Below are 20,300 nucleotides of genomic sequence, written 5' to 3'. Positions count from 1 at the left end.
GTTCTAAACGCCAACAATACCTGCCGGATGTCGACATGCAGGGCTCAGGAACGCGGACGACGTGGATCCCAGCCTAATATCCCCGATTCTACGAAATCTGTACGAGCGCACGCGGGCCAACAAAAAAGCACCAGAATGCGACACGGAACGAAAATCTGCGCCGACAACATCAGAGGTGGGTTCTTTAGATGTTATAATCATCATCATTGTCGTCATCGTCAACATCTTCATTTCTATGTGCCCACCAACAGTGAATGGCCTTAAGCGCATGTGCACAGGATGAAACACAAAATTTAAAGCAAAGACAAACCATTTAAAGATGTAGCCGGAAACGAGGAAAAATAAATAGGAGGAGAAAGGAGGAAAATTGCGATCGGTACACTTGAGTCAAAGAAAGCTTGAAAATGCAAATTGTTGTTAAAATATCAAGGTGACTTGCCTTATCATTGTGCAGTCTCAAACAATCTTTGCATAGGAGAACAAGTAGGATTGATTCGAAATAAAAGAAAGTCACGGGAAGACTTACAGGCAACTCTCATCTCAATTGATGACGTAACGTCTCCACAATCAATGATGCTGTATAAAGACTTCAACAAAAAAGCAAATCCGCGTCCAGCCTCTTTGCAGACAATTTAGCCAATTGCAATTTCTCCACCATGTTTTCATACTGATAGTAAACTCGGCGATAGAAATGCCTGGCGTAAACAATTCTAATAAAACTGCTTTGTACATTTTCAAGCTTAACGCTACTTGTTATGCCCACGTTGATCCAAACAACAGACAAAAAATGAAGTTTTTGTGGAGCACCATAGTTACGAATAATCGAACAAAACACAAAATATTAGAAAATGGTCTCGTAATTTGCAACACAGCTCCAAAGAATCTCAGGCCTTGTTCACTACAGAATGAACATGCTGTGATCAACCATTATGCCACCGTCAAATGTTAAACCGGAGAAACCTCTACTCTTCATGAATAGCAAACCTATGTTTACAGTTTTCCGGCTTTGTTTCAACTCCTCCTTGTGTGAGTGCGTGTGTATGCCTTATATTCTTAGGTAGTAGGAAGAAACGTGTCAGTTCCAGGGTGTGAAATAGCGATCACATTATCTGTTATTACATCCATAAAGCCTTTTTTCTGTTTAACGTGTACGGTAACAACAGAGGATGGCGGCACACGTTGTTGATTATGATGACGAATCACACGTTCGAGAGGAATTCTTCCGATATCTGGTTACAAGTTAAGAACACAACAACTGAAGTTGCTCTGCGCCTGGCCTGAAAAACAGCGCAAATATTCCGTTGCTTCGAGTATATTGGGAAGCGCAAAATAAAGGGCAGGGCAGAAATAAAACTAACTTTATGTTCTCGGAAGTGTACATACTTGAAGTTTGGTAAAAAAAACAGCTCAGCTCACGCATTAAATGCTTTAGACGGTCGCCCGCGTACACGTCACAAGTTCGTCGCTTTGGCGGAAGGTTACACTTCATGTGCTGTTGCCGTTATTAGCTTGCACCCAGTTTTACCAAAGCGGACGGAAAAGGATTTCAACAAAAGGGAATGGAGCACCTTTTCCCGTCGAGCTATTTTTTCTACTGCTCTTTCTATTCACCGTAAGTCCGGAGGTCTCGAAGAGAGGAAATGAGCGGGAAATATTGCGGTAACAAAACCAAGTCAGGAAAAATGACGACACAAATCATCTCTTCCCTCGCATCAAACTCCCAACCCTTTCGCTGTCAAGAGTGAAGTGGGAGAGAAAGTGAGTTCAGAGACTGTGGTGAGAAGATCCGGTGATGAATGGGTAGCCCAAAAAATATTAAAAGTAAAATGCTTAAATATTCCTTGTGAATGCTACGTCATTTAAAAATAGCGAGGGGCCATCTTGCTGGCCGCTGAGAAAGTAATGGAGTTTTGAAGGAATAGCGTCGATTAAGTGTGTATTGTGAACGTCGGTGCCCATTCCCAGGGGCCATAAGTTTTTTCCGTCCACCTCAATGCATGGGCTGATCTGCTTCTCCAGATTCTCCACCCAACATTTCTTCCATCCCGACGACGCAACAGGCAGACCCACAAAACAGGACACGGTAGAAATGAAGGCCGCTCTCCTCCCCTAGTGAAGCGACCACAATCACAGAATCAAATAAAAGGCTCTCTCAGGAGGTGGGGCTGTTTACCAAACCGAGTTTCAAATTTTTCGTGGAGCTTCAAATTGAAATGTTACTTGTAATTCTGGCTTGGCAGCCTTCACCGCTGCTGCAAAAAACGAGAAATTTCTGAAGGGCAAGAAACTTGTCGGCATGTGATTGCGTTGTTTGATAGGCGATTTTTCTGGTCACCTAACACCTTGATTTGAGTTATTCAGTGTATGGCAGCAACTTTGCGAGGCGCAACTCGGGAAAACAAAGTTAAATTCAGAGTCTCCCGTAAATATCAGTGAATATCTCGTTTCTTTGGAATGCAGTTTTCTTTAATCTATTTTGTCACACCAGAGCTGCCTTAGCTTTACGGGTGATATTACACTGCCGCATAGTTAGGAAACCAAGCAGCGTGAACGATTTCTTGGGTACAGCAGTTTGTCTTGCGGTTCGTCTAACTTCAGCGAGCCATGCTTAAGGTCAGCCACATGCCCAGCTGCCCCTGATTCCTATATTACCTATCTGCGTCCCAACACGTGGGAAGGTACGGATTTATTTCGGTTAAATAAAACATTTCAGTTCTGTATTAGTTTGACGCCGCCTTACAATCTCCAAGGTTTTCCTCGCCGCATATTAAAAATTTGTAGCCACACTGATCAAATTATTTCGCACGTTTAGTTTTACACGAGGAGTAGCAGCAAGTGTAAAAACACAAAGCTCACAACCTTTAATGGCTTTTCATGCTTCTTGTGTGTGTGTCTGTTTTTTGCAGAAAGGGGGATCTGCTGAGATGACGGATAGGAGTGACGAAACTCTCAACTGCACCAATGGTTACGTGAACTACGCAATGACCAATGACGATGGCACAGAAAATACCGCCGTGTAGCGGATTTAAAAGAAGCGTTGATATCTTAGGGACCATTTAGTTCAACCAATCATACACTCCACTGCAGTTGCTATTTATGCACTGTGACGTCATAGTAGACGCACAGCCACTGGCACAGGTGGCGACAGCCGTTAAACTAGCGGGAGCGGTAGAACTGCATCGCATTTCTGCAGTTGAGACGCTATCAACTGCCGGCACAGCAGCTTAGAGCTTAGACACTCGGGCTACAAAAGGGCCACGGGCTATAAGTATTGGTTCACGAGCATAAAGTAGGCCTATGGTTCTTCATTTTTATGTGCGGAAAATTCTTGAAGTAATTATTTTTTGGTTTTGGTAGTGAATGCTGGTAAAAGAGCGATCTCGGTTGAAGCAATGCAGTGAACATGTGCACGGCTTTCGATTTCAGCCTCTTACCATGTTGGGACTAAACTTTACGAGCCTTTGTCAGAGTTGAGCATGTTGGTGTATTTCCTTCAGTTCTTTTAGCCTTCCGAGTTCTAAGTCGCTCCTACTTAGGCTACTAATTTTTTTGTATATTCTACATAGATCTGCGTACAAGCGCCTTAATAATAGGTAGACCCTCGGGCCACCATTTACCATGTACATTACCTGGTCGTGCGGCATCAGCTAATGTTTATCAAGTAAACCTAATAGCCTCAGTTACCATGGACAACCTTGTTCAGCTTCCATTTTGAGAGTGTGTTTTGGTAACAGCACGTCTGTTCCTTATTTCTTGACATCGTGTAGCGTAAAAAACGGACAATCATAGTAGAGGAGACGGGCACAAGTGCCGACTTCAAAACGAAGTATTCGATAACGGGTACCAACTAGCACAAACCCAATCTCTGCTAAACCTTTCATTTCTATTTCATCTTGTTTTTCATAGTGGTGACGCTCTGTGATGATCTTTTTTCCGACGACGCTATGCACCAGCAGACAAATATAATAAGATCAGTGTAGGGTGACAGAGTGGATACCGAGAGGCTTGTCTAGAAGAAGGGGAGAGACATTTTTTTATTTATTTATTTACAAGTACCCTCAGGGCCGAAGCATTATAGAAGGGAGTGGTAAGGACAAGGAATAATAATAAAAAAACGGTGAGCAGTGAAAAATACATGTACATTTCAAGTAGGCTTAAAAACAATAACATTCAACATGGAAGAGCGTTTACACAGTGCTAGTCCAAAAAATACAACAGGGGTAAATCGCAAAAAAACGTTATACACCTCTAGGGGTTTCAATTTCACTGGTGATAGCAGACCTGAATTTATCGACGTTATCTATAACAGCTGTGCTGGCGGGAAGGCGGTTCGAGTCAGTTGAAGTCCGTGGAAGAAATGAAGCAGCGTAAAAACGAGAGTGACACGAGGGGACAGCAACTTTGTGCGCATGGTCAAGTCGTTCAGACACGTAGGCGGGGGCATGAATGAATTCTGTTTTCAAGAGCGGGTGATGGTAAATTTTGTGGAAGAGACACAGACGAGAAAAATTTTACGGAGTGCTAAGGTTTGTAAATTAAGTGTTGATTTCATAGAACTTATGCTGGCAGCTCTAGTGTAGTTGCAAAGAATGAAACGGGTAGAATTGTTTTGAACCATTTCCAGGTTATGAATCAGAAAAGCCGGGTCAGGATCCCAGATTGAGGCGGCATATTCAAGTTTTGACCATATAAGCGTTTTGTACAGAAGAAGTTTTATGGATGATGGGACTTGGGAAAAATTACGTCTTATAAAGCCCAAAGTACGAATAGCATTAGCGGTAATGTGATCGATGTGCATATCCCACTTCAAATTATTAGTGATATGGACTCCTAGATATTTATATGACGCGACTGGTTCTAATGGTATCCCTTTAACAAAGTACATAGGAGTTAGCGTTGAAGTACGAGTTATTCCCATTGCCTTGCATTTAGAAATGTTGAGTTCCATTCGCCAGTTATCACACCACGTAGCTATATTACCTAGGTCTGCCTGCAGGGTAGTTACATCGGCGCCATTTTTAATTTCATGAAATACAACACAATCATCAGCAAAGAGATGAATAGGGGATGAGACACAATTAGGAAGGTCGTTAATATATATCAAAAATAATAACAGGCCTAAAACTGAACGGGCCTAAAATTACTCTATAGAGGGACGAAATAAGGAATTTCGGAGGCAGATAATGAACTGAAGCGCCGCGGGTCACTAGCGGTTAGAGGTCGACGGGAGAGGCCTTCTTACTGCAGTGGATCTAGTGGGCTGCTGCTGCTGCTGCTGACGACGATGATGATGATAATGATACGTATAAACTCTGGTATTTTTATACTCCATTCGAACACGTTAACTCGTGAGTTTTAGAGCCTAACGTTGTAAGAGTGAATTTTACATCACAACTACAAAAGTTACATTGTTCTCCTAAAATGACACTAGCGTTATTATGAAAGGGGCACACTAAAAATAACCCATTGCTTCAACTTATCAATAAAGCTTGGTCCTTTGTTTTCGGTGTTCCTGATTTGGATAAGCTCGACAGTGGTTCCCTCATGATAATTTCACATTATGCATGCTCACGAAGACAGAAATGTCATGAAAACATATCACGGTAAATTCTAAATTGACTTTTCTTCTCCTTTTTGTTTTGTAGCTGCAATTTTTTCTTTACGGAAGGGTGTACTTTACAGTAAGGACGTTTTACTGTAAAATGTGCCCTTGATAGGATTTTCTCCACCCTTTTACCTGGCGTGGTGTCAACTGACCAAACTTTCTGGCTAAGAAGGACTGTTGAATATTCTCTCAAGCTCGCAATTGATCCTCAGAAAGTAATGTAAATGCGGTTAGACAACCCCACTAGCTCCTGAACCTTGGGGCAGCCGTGTTGACTTGTCATAATGAATGTATACAGCGCTGGCAAAAAATTTCCAAGGGCAAGCTGAAAATTCGTATGCTACAACAAATTCAAATGTTGGACCAAAGTCTCGACCGCTGCCAAAATATTTTTTGTAGTGACAAAGAAATTTACCTTCGCCAGTTTTTCCAAAAATATCCGTTACACTGCGGGTCGAGGCGTCCCTTTGCAATTATTTCAGGCATATAAACTTTTGGAGGGTAACAAAGAGGCATGTAAAAGAAATTTTTGTTCTTTTTTCTTTCCACCAACCTTTCCTGTCTTTTATTTCTTGTTCATTTTCCCTTTATCCGCATGCCGCGGGTTACCATCCCGCGTACACCCCAGGTTAACGTTCCCGCATTTATGGAACCTCCTTCCTTCCTTAAGAACATCAGACAGAATGTGCGGTGTGTCAAGGTCGGCATAAAGCCGTGATTCTGTATAAATGTGACAAACCACACCAGCAGACTTATCTCATCTTGCTTCATTCCCATTTGAATAAATTGAATTCCGAAAGAAGAATAGGTTATCGCAATTTTTTTTCAAAGGATCATTTAGCGCTCAAAGTGTGCCATCAATGCATAATAAAATATCTGAACTTACTCTTGTTGTTTGTATTGTTCATGTTGATTGCAGCATGGCTCGTTAACTTGGCATCGAGTCGAGGTTCGCATAACCTAAATGCGCGCGTCCTCGTGACCATCCCTTCGCCAGCTGCAGAGGCCCGCAGCACTTCACTGTTTCGGGACCGTTCTCTTGCCTTTTTTAGGTTATTAGGGCGAAAGCGTTGTGTCTCATTAGAATATTGAGTTCAGATGACCCTGGCGTCAACACGAACGATCTAAAAACCCAAGCAAACAAAGGAAGGCTGGAAGCGAACCCAAGCAAGCGAACCCAAGCAAGCTAGTCGCGTGTGATCATTATTACAAATATAACTGATCAAGAATTAGGACGTGATAATAATTCGATAACAAAATGGGGTTCTAAGGTAGCTTAACATTGATTATGGTTGAATAATGTGTAATAAAATATATTAAATGCAATATTAATTAATTTGTAATTTATAGCAAATATTGTAATGTAGATTAAGATGGATGAAGATAGATGAACCTACATTAATGTCGATTACTGGGAGATTAAGGTAGAATAAGATGTATAATGGTGCATTAAGGTGGATTAAAACCGGTAAGATAGCGTGACTGCTTCATCGACATCTGCACGTGTATATAAAGGCTTCCCGTCAAAATAGAACGCCATGCTTTCGTCTTCAAACCACGTAAGAAGACCTAATCGTGCTGAAAAATTTTATTTACTGGATTTTTTGTGCCCGTCTGTTGTGCTTGAGTTCTTTTGTCCTATTTCTTGCGCTCTTTCTTTTCGTTAAGTATTCCGTCAACTCGCCCACAACCCGCCTGCTCGCATTATTGCACGAATCTAGAATTCATAATCAATGGTGATTGAGGCGTTAACGCAATACCATTACTAGACTCATAGGGTAATTTTTTGTTGGTGATAACTGTCCTCGATCAGCAGTATTCTCATCAAGCGTCACCGAAAGCACGTTATCACTGCCAACCAGAAACGGTGACGCAACAACTAGATGAGAGCGCCCCCTGAAGCTGAAATCTCTCGCAGGGGTGACTGGAGTGTGGAAAGAAAGAAACGCGCTGGTGAGGTCGCTGACAATGATAGCACGGCGTTAACAGAAAGGATACGTCATTTCAACAAGTACCGCACCTGAGCGGTGACGTTTGTTCCCACATGACGATGCTCGTGCGTTGCTCTTTCACATCTTCTGCACGGTTGCCAGCCGGCCAGAACGGATGCCATCTCACCCAAGTGCAACATTGCATCACCTATCTACAAAAGGTGGACAAAATGTATGGTAGGCTCTCCTAAACCAAGTGAACACCGAGATTATGAACACAAGCGAAGTAACATGACTCCTAATGAGAAGTTACGCATTAGAAATGTCGTTTAATTACACGAAGTTCACGCCCCACAGCGGCATGCGTCGCCCTCACACCATGCCGAACACAAGCGTAGATTTCTGTTTTGCAAAGGTCATTCTGGAACTGCCTTTACGTTATTATACATTATATCTACCTGCTAATATCATCTTCACAACACTTTTTATTTTTACCTACGTGCAGCTAGGTTTTTTTCTTGTTTTAGCTGAAGTAAAATCAATGTTTCGCATCCTGGGAACCTAAGACAACACCGGAGATAACATCAACGAAGTATGGTTTCTGCAGTGTTAGTCATTTGATGGCGTAACGTTCTGCCGCAGCGGCACATACGAAGTGACGCCAACAATGTTTCCAAAAACTTTGCAAAATGTATCACGTGCTGCAAAGAGAAGTCAACCTTTACCAGAGGATGGGGCATGGATCATTAAAAATAACAAACTTGTCCGCAGCCAAAAAAGTCGGTCTTTGCACCGTTAGAAGGGCCGCACCAGAATACATAAGGAACGCAGTTTGCACAATTCAATAAAATTAAAGTGGTGGGCCGCCATGAATGAACTACCACCCGATGGGAATCTATGTAGCTGTCATTTAAACTGTGTTTTTGAACGAAACTTTTGTGTTTACCTAGCTGTGTTGCCGGAGTAATTTGTTTCCTACTGTTTATGTTATGATCTTATGTATATGTATTTCATGATGTTCCGGCGTATGGGGTTTGTTATGCCCGAATTTTTTAATGCGATAACGAGAAATTTGAACGTGTTGCTTCATTGAAGACATAAAAATAGAAAATGCTCTCAAATTTCATTGCAGTCTGTTGTCTATTTTACATTTTCTGACTTCGCTGACCGCTGCCTGAAGTTGGCAATGCGGGGGACCGCGGCCTCATAAGCTGCCATGATGACACTTTTTAATGCGTAGCAATCATTGCCTAATAACCTCACAGCCAGGACCACGTAACGCCCTGCATTTCCACAAAAATGCAGATGTGGCGGAAGTTCCACCTGTAATCGTTATAATAGCGTAAATGGAGATAATTGGTAGAATGAAATTTTCGACAAAGTAAAAAATTAAGAAAAACATAAAAATACGGAAAATGGCGAACCGTGTAACACCCTGCATTTCCACAATATATCAGATTTAGCGAAAGTTTCACCTGTAATCGGTATAGTACCGTAAATGGAGATAATTGTCCTGACAGGATATCAAAAAATCAAAACTCTGGCTGTAAAGAACTCTCACTAAAGGCAAGCGGCAAAAGAATGCTGCGCATTAGTAGCCATTTCTCTAAATTTCTGCAGAATTTTTCCACCGTTCCTACAGCAGTATGTATGCGGTATGTGATGCGAATAAAAGATATTATTATTATTGTTTAACTGCGGAAGATAATTTTCACTCTGCGGTGATAATTGTTCAGTAGATTAACCGGCCAGATCGTGGAACGCAACACATACTCGAATCTAATTTGTCTTGATACAATGGTACTGGGAAAATATGAGAAGCATTTTGAGTGCGCCTTCCGCTAAAATCAGTCTGCACTAGAAATGGGAGCGAGCAACAGCAGCGACCTTCCATTTTCTTCGACAACAGGCGCTCCGGCGCCTTTCGCTTTGGCAACGCGGAGTTGCAGACTAAAGGCAATTAAACAGGTAATTTTATCTGTACCTCAAATTTAACGGGTACCTCTCCCGAATGCAAAAAGTTCTGCACACACTTCTTTTGCGTGTACAGGAAAGAGCACAGTCTTTTTACATTTCAGGGAATGCATGTACTCATTTCAGCATTTTATTTCGACACCGACCGATATAAATTATTGCCGAATTAAACAGATATCACTTGACTTGCTATTAAACACGGAAGTAACTCGTTTCCAACAAATATGAATGTCATCATCAGCCTGTTTACGCCCACTGCAGGGCAAAGATCTCAAATTATCCAGAGATCTCAAAGATCTCAAAGATCTCAATAGATCTCAAATTATCCCAGTCATGTGCTAACTGCTACCAATTAAACCTCACAAACTTCTTGATCTCATCTGCCCACCTAACTTTCTGCCACCCCCTGTCACGCTTGCCTTCGCTAGGGATCCACTTTGTTACCCTTAATGGCCGGCGGTTATCTTGTCTTTGCATAACTTGCCCAGCCCACGTCCAATTATTCTTAATTTCTACTAATGTGTCCTTAACACACGTTTGTTTACTGGCATACTCCGATCTCTTCTTGTCACTCAACGTTACACCTGTCATCGTCCATTCCATTGCTGGCTGAGTCGCCCTCAATTCTATTGAAACCCTCTTAGCCTCCAAGTTTCAGCCCCGTAGGTGAGTACGGGTAGGTGCAGCTGTAATACACTTTCCTCTCCAGGGAAAATAGTAGGCCGCATTCATTATCTGAGAATGCCGGTCGAAAGCACTTCACCCCTTATCTTTCTAATTATCTCTTCCTCGTGCAGGGATCCAGGGTCGCTACTTGGCCTAAGTAGATATATTCACTTACAACTACCACTGCCTCGCCACCTATCTCAAACCACGGTGCTATCCCGAGGCTATTGAGATTTGCTCTAGTTTTATGCATATTTATTTTCAGGCCCAGGAGTTTACTCTGCTTGTCCAGTGCTGTAAGCATGCTTTGCGATTCGTACCTCGAGTTACTTAAAAAGGACGTCAACAGCCAATCTGAGGTTACTGAGGTATCCTCCATTAACACTTACGCCCACCTATTCCTAATCAAATGTTCTGAACACATCTTGTAAACATGCTATTAATAACATTGGAGAGATTGTGTCCCCTTCTCTGACGCCCTTCCTTATAGGTAGTTTACTGCTCTCCTTACGGGGGACTATGGTAGCAGTGGATCCATTGTAGATATCCTCTGGTATTTTTAAGTAAAGCTCGTGTACACCCTCACTCCCAATCGCCTAAATGACTGCTGAGGTTTCGACCCAGTCAAATGCTTTCTCATAATCTATGAAGGCTATATGTAGGGGTTGAGTATACTTCGCGCAGTTCTCTATCACTAGACGGATCGTGTGAATATGGTCCATTGTTGAATAGCCTTGACGAAACCCTGCTTGTTCATTAGGTTAACTAAAATCTAAGGTGGCAGAAATTCTGTTAGCGATTACCTTGGTAACTTGTAGACGACTGACCGTACCCTCATGAAAATGGACTTTGAGTTTTAATAGACCCCCTATTGAGTTTCTATAGAGTCAATAGAAAGTGAATTAAAACTCATCGTTTATAGACTGTGCTCATTAGAAAGTCAACAAACTGTTTATTGCGATAACACAATAAACATCCTATTGCCTGCAAGACATTGAGTTTTAATACAGTTCTTATTGTGTTTCTATAGAGCTAACAGAAATTCCCAACCTATGGAGTGTACTCATTAGAAAGTCAACAAACTTTTATTTGCAAAAGTGCAACAAACAATCTACTGCCTTCAATGTATTGAGTTCTAAAAGACTTTGTGTTGCGTTCCTATGGGGTGAAATCAAACTGCTACTTATTCCCAACCTATGGAGTGTACTCATTAGAAAGTCAACAAACTTATATTTGCAAAAGTGCAACAAACAATCTACTGCCTTCAATGTATTGAGTTCTAAAAGACTTTGTGTTGCGTTCCTATGGGGTGAAATCAAACTGCTACTTATTCCCAACCTATGGAGTGTACTCATTAGAAAGTCAACAAACTTTTATTTGCAAAAGTGCAACAAACAATCTACTGCCTTCAATGTATTGAGTTCTAAAAGACTTTGTGTTGTGTTCCTATGGGGTGAAATCAAACTGCTACTTATTGAGTGTGGTCCTTAGAAGGTCAACAAAATTCTTATTGCGAAAATACAACATACGTTTCATTGCTTTCAAGATGCAGACTTTGATACACCACATTTCATTTCCATAAGGTCAGTCAGAATTGCTAGCTTATACACTGTTGTCATTAGAAAGTCAAAAAAGTTTAGTATGAAAACACATGCATCTAATTGCCTTGCAGACATGAGCTGATCTTCAGGATGCAAGCTCAATCCCAGCTGCTTTTAGATGGAGGCAAAAGCACCTCAAAGTAAAGATTTCATTGCACATTAAAGGTTCCCTGGTGGTCAAACATTTTTCTGGAACTCTCCACTATAGCCAGCCTCATGCCCTTGTGTACCTTTTGTTGCATCAAATGCCCAAAATTTGATTTTATCCACTCCATACTGTGGTTCTAAAATGAGCAGCAACTGAAATTACTGAGCCCATGATTCAGAAATTTTTTAAATTGCAAAATCAAACGAGCACTGATCTGCCCGCAAGTTAAGTGAATTTTTTTGAGGTACGAAATAGACCAAGTGTAGCACGCATAAGACTACATGTGACAGTACTAGATTTTAAATTCGTGTTTCATAGCAAGAAAATGGAACAATCACAATTTATTGAATGCTTCATGTATCCGAAATCCTCATTACATAATGTTCTTCGGTCCATATATACAGCAAATCATTTTAGCAACTCCTCAATTTTTCAAAAATTTCCACAATAAGGGGGTTGACAAAGCTGAGAACAGATTGTGGCCATTGGGTTTATCTAGGAAAACACACAGTTGACACTTCTGATAAGCAAATGACAAATAACCAAAGCATTGCAAAACTTACATCCTACAAGACAGAAAATGCAATCCCCCTGTTGGGCAAAGTAGCACAAAAAATGCACTACGATAGAATGCACCGTTACAATAAAACTAATAGCAAATAGTGTCCATCACTTGAAAAAAAAAAAAGCATCACAACGGAGGCAACTAGCAGATATCACGTGTACAAAGCATGGTATAGGCATAAAATAAAAATGCACAACGCAACCTACTCATAGCTCGCAGCATTTGTTACTAAAAGAAAGCATCACAACAAACAATACTACAGATCACAGCGTGTACAAGAGCACAAAGAAGTACACAATACGAAAAAAAAACTTGAAATACAAAAAATCATGCACCCCTCTGTCTTACAATGACATAACTGAACGTGAAGCTTTCTCATGACAGATTCTTTGGTTGTCATCTGAGTTGAGACTGTTTTGATCATGTCAAAATGGGGCAACCGGTTTCATAACGCAAGGGACCCAGATTCGATTCCAGCCACACAAGCATTTTCTTTCTTTCACTTCACCCACAATCATTCGTCAGAAAAGTTGGCTTTCCTGCAGGGCATTTTTGCGTTACATACGTGATCAGTGAGAACACTAAAGCTTCACTTTAAAAAGGTTTATATATGCAAAATCAAAATTCAGATTTTACAGGTTTAACACCCCGGCTATAAAGCGCGCCGTAGTGGAGGGTTGCGGAATAATTTCAACAACCTGAGCATCTTTAACGTGTGTCGAGATTTTGACACACTGGCATTACCGTTTTTCGCTTCCATCTGAAAAGCAGTTACCGAGCTGGGATTGAACCCTTGTGCTTGGGCTCAGCAGCACAATGCCTTAGCCACTGTAGTGAATCAAGCAATATCAATACTGGACAGCACATTAGTTTACAACTAGTTTCTTCAGGATATTTACACAAATTTTGAATGCCCCCTAACATAAATTGAATGCCTTATTTTACTGTCAGTATTGTACCTGTACAAAGATAGTTCAAGTGGAACATGTTCGCGATGGGCACAATGCTGTGCCAGCATAGAGTTTTAGAATAGTTCACATTTCCAAAACATTTGTCCGAGCTCTGAGCATGAGCACATGGGTTCGATTCTTGCCCTAGCGGCCCTTTTTCTGATGGAGGCAATAAACAAATATGCCCGAGTGATTTTGTAACATATACATGATGTTCACATGGTCAGAATTAATGCAGAGCCCTCCAATTTGGCATGCCACATAACAGTGTAGCTTCAACGCATGAAACCTCAAAAATAAAAAAGAATGTTTCAAGTGAACTGAGTCATTTTAGTGCACAACCTACCCAAATAGGCCACTTCTTAAAGGAGCCACGAAGAGAAAACAACGCAAGTTTGGTTCATTCAAAAGATTGCCTTGTTAGAATCATACTGACTCCACTTTTAGCGTAAACTTCACTCAAATAAGCTAGATAATTAGGAAAAAAGGGAATGGCCATGCGACCCACTAGCCCATTTCCCACAACAGAACCTATGATGTCATACCTAATAGCTCTGCGATTGGCGGAGGGCAGCAAAAGCAAACGCAAATTAGGCAGAGCTTATAAGCGTGCCAAACGAGCTATTTACACTTAAATTTAAGGCACATTCTTTTTAAAGCTATAAGAATGGTGGGACAAACAGTGGAAGTTACGAAAGCACACGTATATACAGAAGTACCGATGGATACTGCTGTTAGTACTGCGCGCAGTATGCTTGGTTTAGCTGCACAGATTTGCGGGGCTTTGGGGTTGTCTCAGACGACACTGGCTGATTGACACAAGCAATGGTGTCTTACGTGACCATATTTGTTGAGCGAGCAGTGTTTCACAAAACGATTATTTTCTTCCTGAATAAAAACAAGCCACGTTTAAATACGGTCAAAAACAAACCAAAGTTAGAAAATGGCTGGCCACGGTATGGTGACACCATCTAGGTTCAGTAACAATAAACAAGGCTTCCCAATCGGCTGCAGAGCGGTCAGTTCCTGTGATGTCATTACAGACCGCAAAAACGCATGATTTACCGGGAAGATCAAAATTTTAGCTTAAATTGATCAATTTCGCAGTGAATAAAGTACCGCTTGCTTCCGGACAAGCACTGAGGGCACTATAAAACACGAAATCTTTTGAATAACACAAACTTGTATTACGTCTTCATGTCTCCTTTAAGGAATGTTCACGTGGCCTGAAGGGCAAGGTGCTCAGAAAGGGAAAAAAGAAAAGTCTTGGTACCATCTTGCACCACCACGCACTTGCCAACCGACTCTGCAGAGACGGCACAAGTGCTACCAAAAGGTTCAACTTCCACAAACTTAATCCCACTGTCTTTACAGACAACTCCAAGAACTCTTGACTTCTCGCGAAGCACATCTACTGTCACAGTGACAGCCCTAGAGCAGCAGTGGCAACCTACGTGGTTGTCGTCACATGAAACCGATATGTCCTGAATTCGGCCAAGAATACCATTGGAAGAAATATACGAGTTGCATCGCCTAGACTTGTCGAGGCCTGCAACACAAAAATGAAAACTGCCGACCTTCATTTTCCTGTAGTGTGTTGCGGTTCCCATCTTTACACCCTTACCAAACAAAAACACACTACCAACTTGAACACAATGCTTCTTTAGGTTGTACCCTCTGATCAGGTCTTTGAAAGAAAAAGCAATGCAGGCATTGCCATTGTTGTGAGCTACTTGCCGCCAAAGTGTAGGAAGAGCTTGTAGAGTCGTGAACCGGTCCAATATTTGTACTTGAGCATGGCGGTTCCCACACACAAACTTCCCAAGCTGTCCATTCATAGACTCGAATGGGTACAAGGAATATGCCCACAATGGTCCCCATTCACGGACACTATCTACAAGGTGGAGGAGGAGGTGAGCATTGTACGTCATATGTTGTTTCCTATACAGTTCTTTGTATGCAAGCAAGAAGTTGAGCATCTTTTTTTTTATCCCAGACAATTTGTCTAGCGATATTGATGGGCCTACCAAATAATGCATAATGTCAACAAACATTAACCAATTCTTGGCGTAATTTGATGGGAGGTACTTTTTCACAATTATCGGTGAATAAAAAAAAAGCCAGCTCCTCCATTCAGATGATTTCCAATGTTTGACTTCATTCAGAGACCTTGGCAGCCTGGACAATTCCCAAGTTGGTCGCATCGCCATCAGCATTTGGTTCACTTCACCCATCCGCTTTCTTAACCTGAACTTTCTGCATTTCCTAGACTTCAGCCAAAGAAGTGTGGTGGTTTTCACAAAGCCTGAACACACTGCATGCATATAGTCGACCACAAAGCCAGAACTTAGGCTGAAGAAAGTGAGCATGGCAAGAATGCTGACACCCTTGACCCCACAGCTTACTTTCTTTGGCGCAGTTCTGGCTTTGTGGGCATGCGACACAAACGAAGCATCCGTCCTCATTTTGGGCTGCCTTTTACGTGGGACGTAGACCCTACAGTGGCCATTACCTTTTTTGACGACAACACCTGGATGCTCGCACCAGGCACAACCGCACTGCCCGTTGAATTGCGACATGTACATTATGTCAGCTCTGGCTACACTGTCAGCTGTGCATGGACCCGGAAAAACTCTAGATGTCCTTCGGTTACCACTGTTGTCTGTCCAGTGCACACCTTTGCCTGAGAGAATATTCATAGTCTGCACAAAGGGCGAAAAGAATGTGTTCATAACCGGTTTCTTCGGTCCGAACCACAGCCCAGCCAAAACGAGTCTCTGGACCCTGTCTTTGTAGGGCAACTCGTTCACTTGAGCAAGCAGTGGCCAGATTCCATAACCTGAACTTTCAAACAATGGAACCCCATCGGTGTTAAACGTCAATGTCAGGTCATCGGGCTGCAAAGGGCGGGAGTGGTAAGCTAAGCTTTCTGTTATGTCACCAACATCATATGACCTCGGCTTTTTAGGCTGGATTTCACCAATGTCTTGCAGCAGCTGAATGAGTTGAGACTCTAGGTCAACACTAAAAAAGAAAGCAAACTTCTTTAGTAATGAAGAAACAGTGTGTTCAGTGCTACACTGTTTACAACTTACAGACACTGCTGCTTTCTCAACCTCCCCAATGTAGGCAGAGCAAGCTGAGCAATAGAAGTGCCTTGTCCTAGAACACTCTGCAGCAGAAAAGTTCTTGAAGAACAAGTACTTCGTTTGCGGGAAGGGTGTGCCCTCTGGCAAGTGCATACTTATGATTTTCAACAAACTTTCTGTGGCTTCTTTCGAATGGTCATGCCTGAGACTGTGGGCCATGACCATTAGCATGCTTTCTGCTTTTGTTATCCTTGCACTTGGGTAGATGGGCTGGTCCTAAAAGAGGGAGAAAAAACATAAAAGCAAAATAAGGAAAGGACATAACAGTGGATACCATATCATTTCTAAATTAGCTAGCACCCGGCATGTGCAAAGGTATTTTAATTTGGCTGCTGTAGCAAGAAACTAGCCCAACTTCTTTATCGGTGCTCCCTGAGGTAAAGTGGGAAACCCAGACTTAGTGGTGTGTCACAAAAGAATACCAGCTCAAACAATTGTTACGGTGCCTAGTCGCAATAGACCTCTCCCGGGGTACATCACATGGCATTCATGACATCGCAGCCAACGCACAAGCTGACTGCGCTTGGGCGGGTAGTTGGCAAAACATTCGAACTGGCGCACTGAGTAGATGCGATGAGTGTGCTTTGGACATGCGCTGAAGTGCAATTTTTCTTCATGTGTGGCTTTTTGATACCAGCGGGATGTTGTGCCATCGGCTATGCAAATCGTGCAAGAAAAGGCAGTGGCATCACACTACTTCACCGAAAAATTGAATTCGGTGATTATTTTGGATGCACACAATGCACTGGAAATCCTAAAAGCCAAGAAGAACGACAGGATTGGCTCTTTCTCATAGCAACATTTCCCATATTCTCGCACTGTCTAAGGGACCAGTGCGTTTCTATTTTAAAAGGGGGACAATGTGTAAACAAGGGCAAATGCAAGCTATGCTAAACATACGCTGAATTTCTAAAGCAGTAACCACACGCACGCGCTTGCGCGCTCGATTCCACGCGCTGAGGCGCCCATGTGCCATCTCGCGATGGCTGGAGTTTAGGCGCGAGGCGAAGCGCGTCGCGTTCTCGAAGGTCTGGCATGGCCAGATATTTGGCTGCACGTTTCCTCATTGTGATAAATCAGCGTAGTTGCTTTGTTGGCCGCAAAATTTTGGGTGCATGCGCTTCCTCCTTGTCACATCAGTATATCGGGGAATAACAACGCACACGATCAAACTTCGTCAGCCCGTCAGCCGGAAACAAACCTGGCTCTCCGCCGTCGGGTGTGCCTAGCAAAGCGGCGATGCAGCTTTGTTTTAGTTCGAAGCTGGCATTAAAGGTAATGTGCTCTGCTGCAAGATGAAAAGCTGACGTTTATATGTGTTGCGATGATAGTGTAGCAGTGTTGGGCGCTGTACGGTTGGGCCATGTCAACAAGGCGGTCCCGTCAAGCGCGGGGTCCGTCGCCTCCGTGTGGGTGCTTGCCCTCGCCCTCGTCGAGCGCATGGGCATGTCGACACGAGAACGCACGTAGAACCGAGCGCGCAGGCGCGTGCGTGTGGTTACCGCTTAACTTGCATAGACAGCATGCAATAAATGCTTCAATGCACAATCCGCACCCATTCCTCAACGGCGTAGCTTAGTCAGCTGTTGAACATTTTTCTGATACAGCAATCGCCACAGCACACCTAAACTTACAAAAGTCAAGGGACTTGAAATCAATGTCTAAAACAGTTTCAATGTTCCCCACTCTAGTTTTGTTTCTAGCAGGAGCTGGATAAGCAAGTTTATGAAGCACACGTGATTTTTGCTGCCACAGTTGCGTTGTTAAAATATACCTGCGAATTACAATTGCGGCGTGTTAGAATCATGCAAATAGGGTATTTACAGTACTTGATTAGTAATTACGTCTTGACGTCGCGGTAAAGCAAAGAAACTTCTGTTTGTGGTGCCTACACTCAGCATCACATCGATTCCCCACGACATCAGCCACTCACGCGTTCGTGTTACTACACACTGGACGCGATAAATGAGCTTGCTTTAAGGAAATGAACTAAGTTCCAGTTGTGGCCTCCATGCAAGGGACAGCATACATGCAGCCTGATGCAGCCATCTGCATTGAAAGACCTCTAAATCAAAAATGAACGAGTCTACCTTCCTCAGCAGCCGAAACACCCTTCCCCTCAAAAAATTCTTGATATGCATTGCAAGAGTGCTAGCTTTCAGAATGACTTTTTAGGCTGTTTTGTACATGCACTATTGCTATTCTCCGATAGTATGTGCCCCAGTAGTCAGCAAATCATGCACTAGACAGCAGTGTTGTGGAGGTTGTAGGTACAAAGAAAAACCTCATGGAGGTTCAGCAGCAACATTTACCTAGACACAACCTCCTCACCACCTCCCCTAAAGCACATCAATCCTTTTGGGCGTCCCAAGGTTAGGCTGACAGCGGAGGTGCGATTTGCCAACCAACACCGTATTTTGCAGCCACCCACCAGCAGTTGCTGCAGTTGCGCAGGTGTGTTTCATGCCATCACTGTGTTTGCAAGCAGGGAGAGGTCTATTGTTGTCCCCCACCATAAACTTCGTGAAGGCAAAATTTTTCCTATTTAGCTATGCACAATGAAATGGTGAGTCTGTAAAAAATATTTGCAAAAGATGCACCTGTAGCATTGCACTGGTCCCAAAAATCCATTTGCCCTCGTTTGTTGAACTGATATTTATGTCAGACACAAGAAATGCTTGAACACAAATTAAAAGCACGGGAAGCAGCCATTTTAATGATTGCGACCTTCTTTAAAGGAGCCATGAAGAGAAAATACAACTTTGTTTAATTTGAAAGAACTAGGAATCAGTATCTCGCTCAGCTCCATTACAGCCACAAAAGATGTTTTTTTAACAAAAAAAAGCAAAAAGTATTAAAAAACTTTCAAATTTCGCGCCACAGTGACGTCATATGGAGAAGAGTGACGTCATACGGGCCAGCACTAAAAACATAATTTTCAGTGCTTTAACTGCACATTAGCAGTCAAGTGATGCGGTCAAATTGAACTAGAGGCCCCGTTACAGACGTCCAGTCATGTGTCGTCGCGACAGCTTAGTTAGGCGGCCGCCAATCGGACAAACAAGGTTCCGTGACGTCATAGAAAAGTTGCGGGAAATTTGCTAGGGGGTCGCGACTGCTTCACACGTTTTCTTTAATATCTCCGTTATTTGTTCGAAGATTGCGATGATATTGATAACATTGTTATCGCGACTAAGCAGTCTTTCTAATAAACCCAACTTGTATTTTGTCTTCATGGCTCCTTTAATGAAACAAAGTGACTATTGAAGGTGCGGTATCATGAGCAGCAAGATAATGCGAAATCGGCTGCAATGTTTGCATGATAAGATGTATGCTTCACTGACATCAGGCAAGTATGCCAACAAAGGAGAACTTGCTAGGGCTCTTGGAACAGAGGATTTTACAAACCAAGAGCACTGCTTGGCACAGGAGTGTATTTTTTTTCTCTCGTTTTGCTGAGTGTTGAGGCATTGCATTGCGCATTTTATCTACACAACATCGAAAAGGATGTTTTATCTAAACTTCACGAGATTTTCCAAAATGGAGCAAAAGAGGTCAGTGCTGCCACGGACTGCATCCATGAGGCAAGTTGTGCAGCAACAGCAAGAAAGTTCCGCATAAAGTGGACCCTGCCTAAATGCTTCACACCAAATTTTTTTCGACACATCTCAGAGATGCTTAAGGCAGGAATAGTGCCAGCGGTTTTTTGTA

The 20,300-nt window shown here is 42.5% G+C and overlaps 1 protein-coding gene across 1 annotated transcript in view; it reads left to right on the top strand.

Annotated features, from left to right (window-relative positions):
* LOC144179592 (sodium-coupled monocarboxylate transporter 2-like) overlaps positions 1-6,488 on the top strand; it is a 146,872-nt gene extending 140,384 nt beyond the window's left edge. Inside the window, exons 16-17 of the mRNA XM_077708005.1 lie at positions 42-175; positions 2,907-6,488. Coding sequence (XP_077564131.1) covers positions 42-175; positions 2,907-3,020 — 248 coding nt within the window. The 3' untranslated portion in view covers positions 3,021-6,488. The remainder of the gene's footprint in view (positions 1-41; positions 176-2,906) is intronic.
* The last annotated feature ends 13,812 nt before the right edge of the window (positions 6,489-20,300 follow it).

This window comes from Haemaphysalis longicornis, unplaced genomic scaffold (assembly GCF_048455015.1).
Source record: "Haemaphysalis longicornis isolate Haplotype H1 unplaced genomic scaffold, Haemaphysalis longicornis Haplotype H1 scaffold_4, whole genome shotgun sequence".
Taxonomy (NCBI): domain Eukaryota; kingdom Metazoa; phylum Arthropoda; class Arachnida; order Ixodida; family Ixodidae; genus Haemaphysalis; species Haemaphysalis longicornis.
This window is presented reverse-complemented; position numbering and strand designations above follow the sequence as displayed.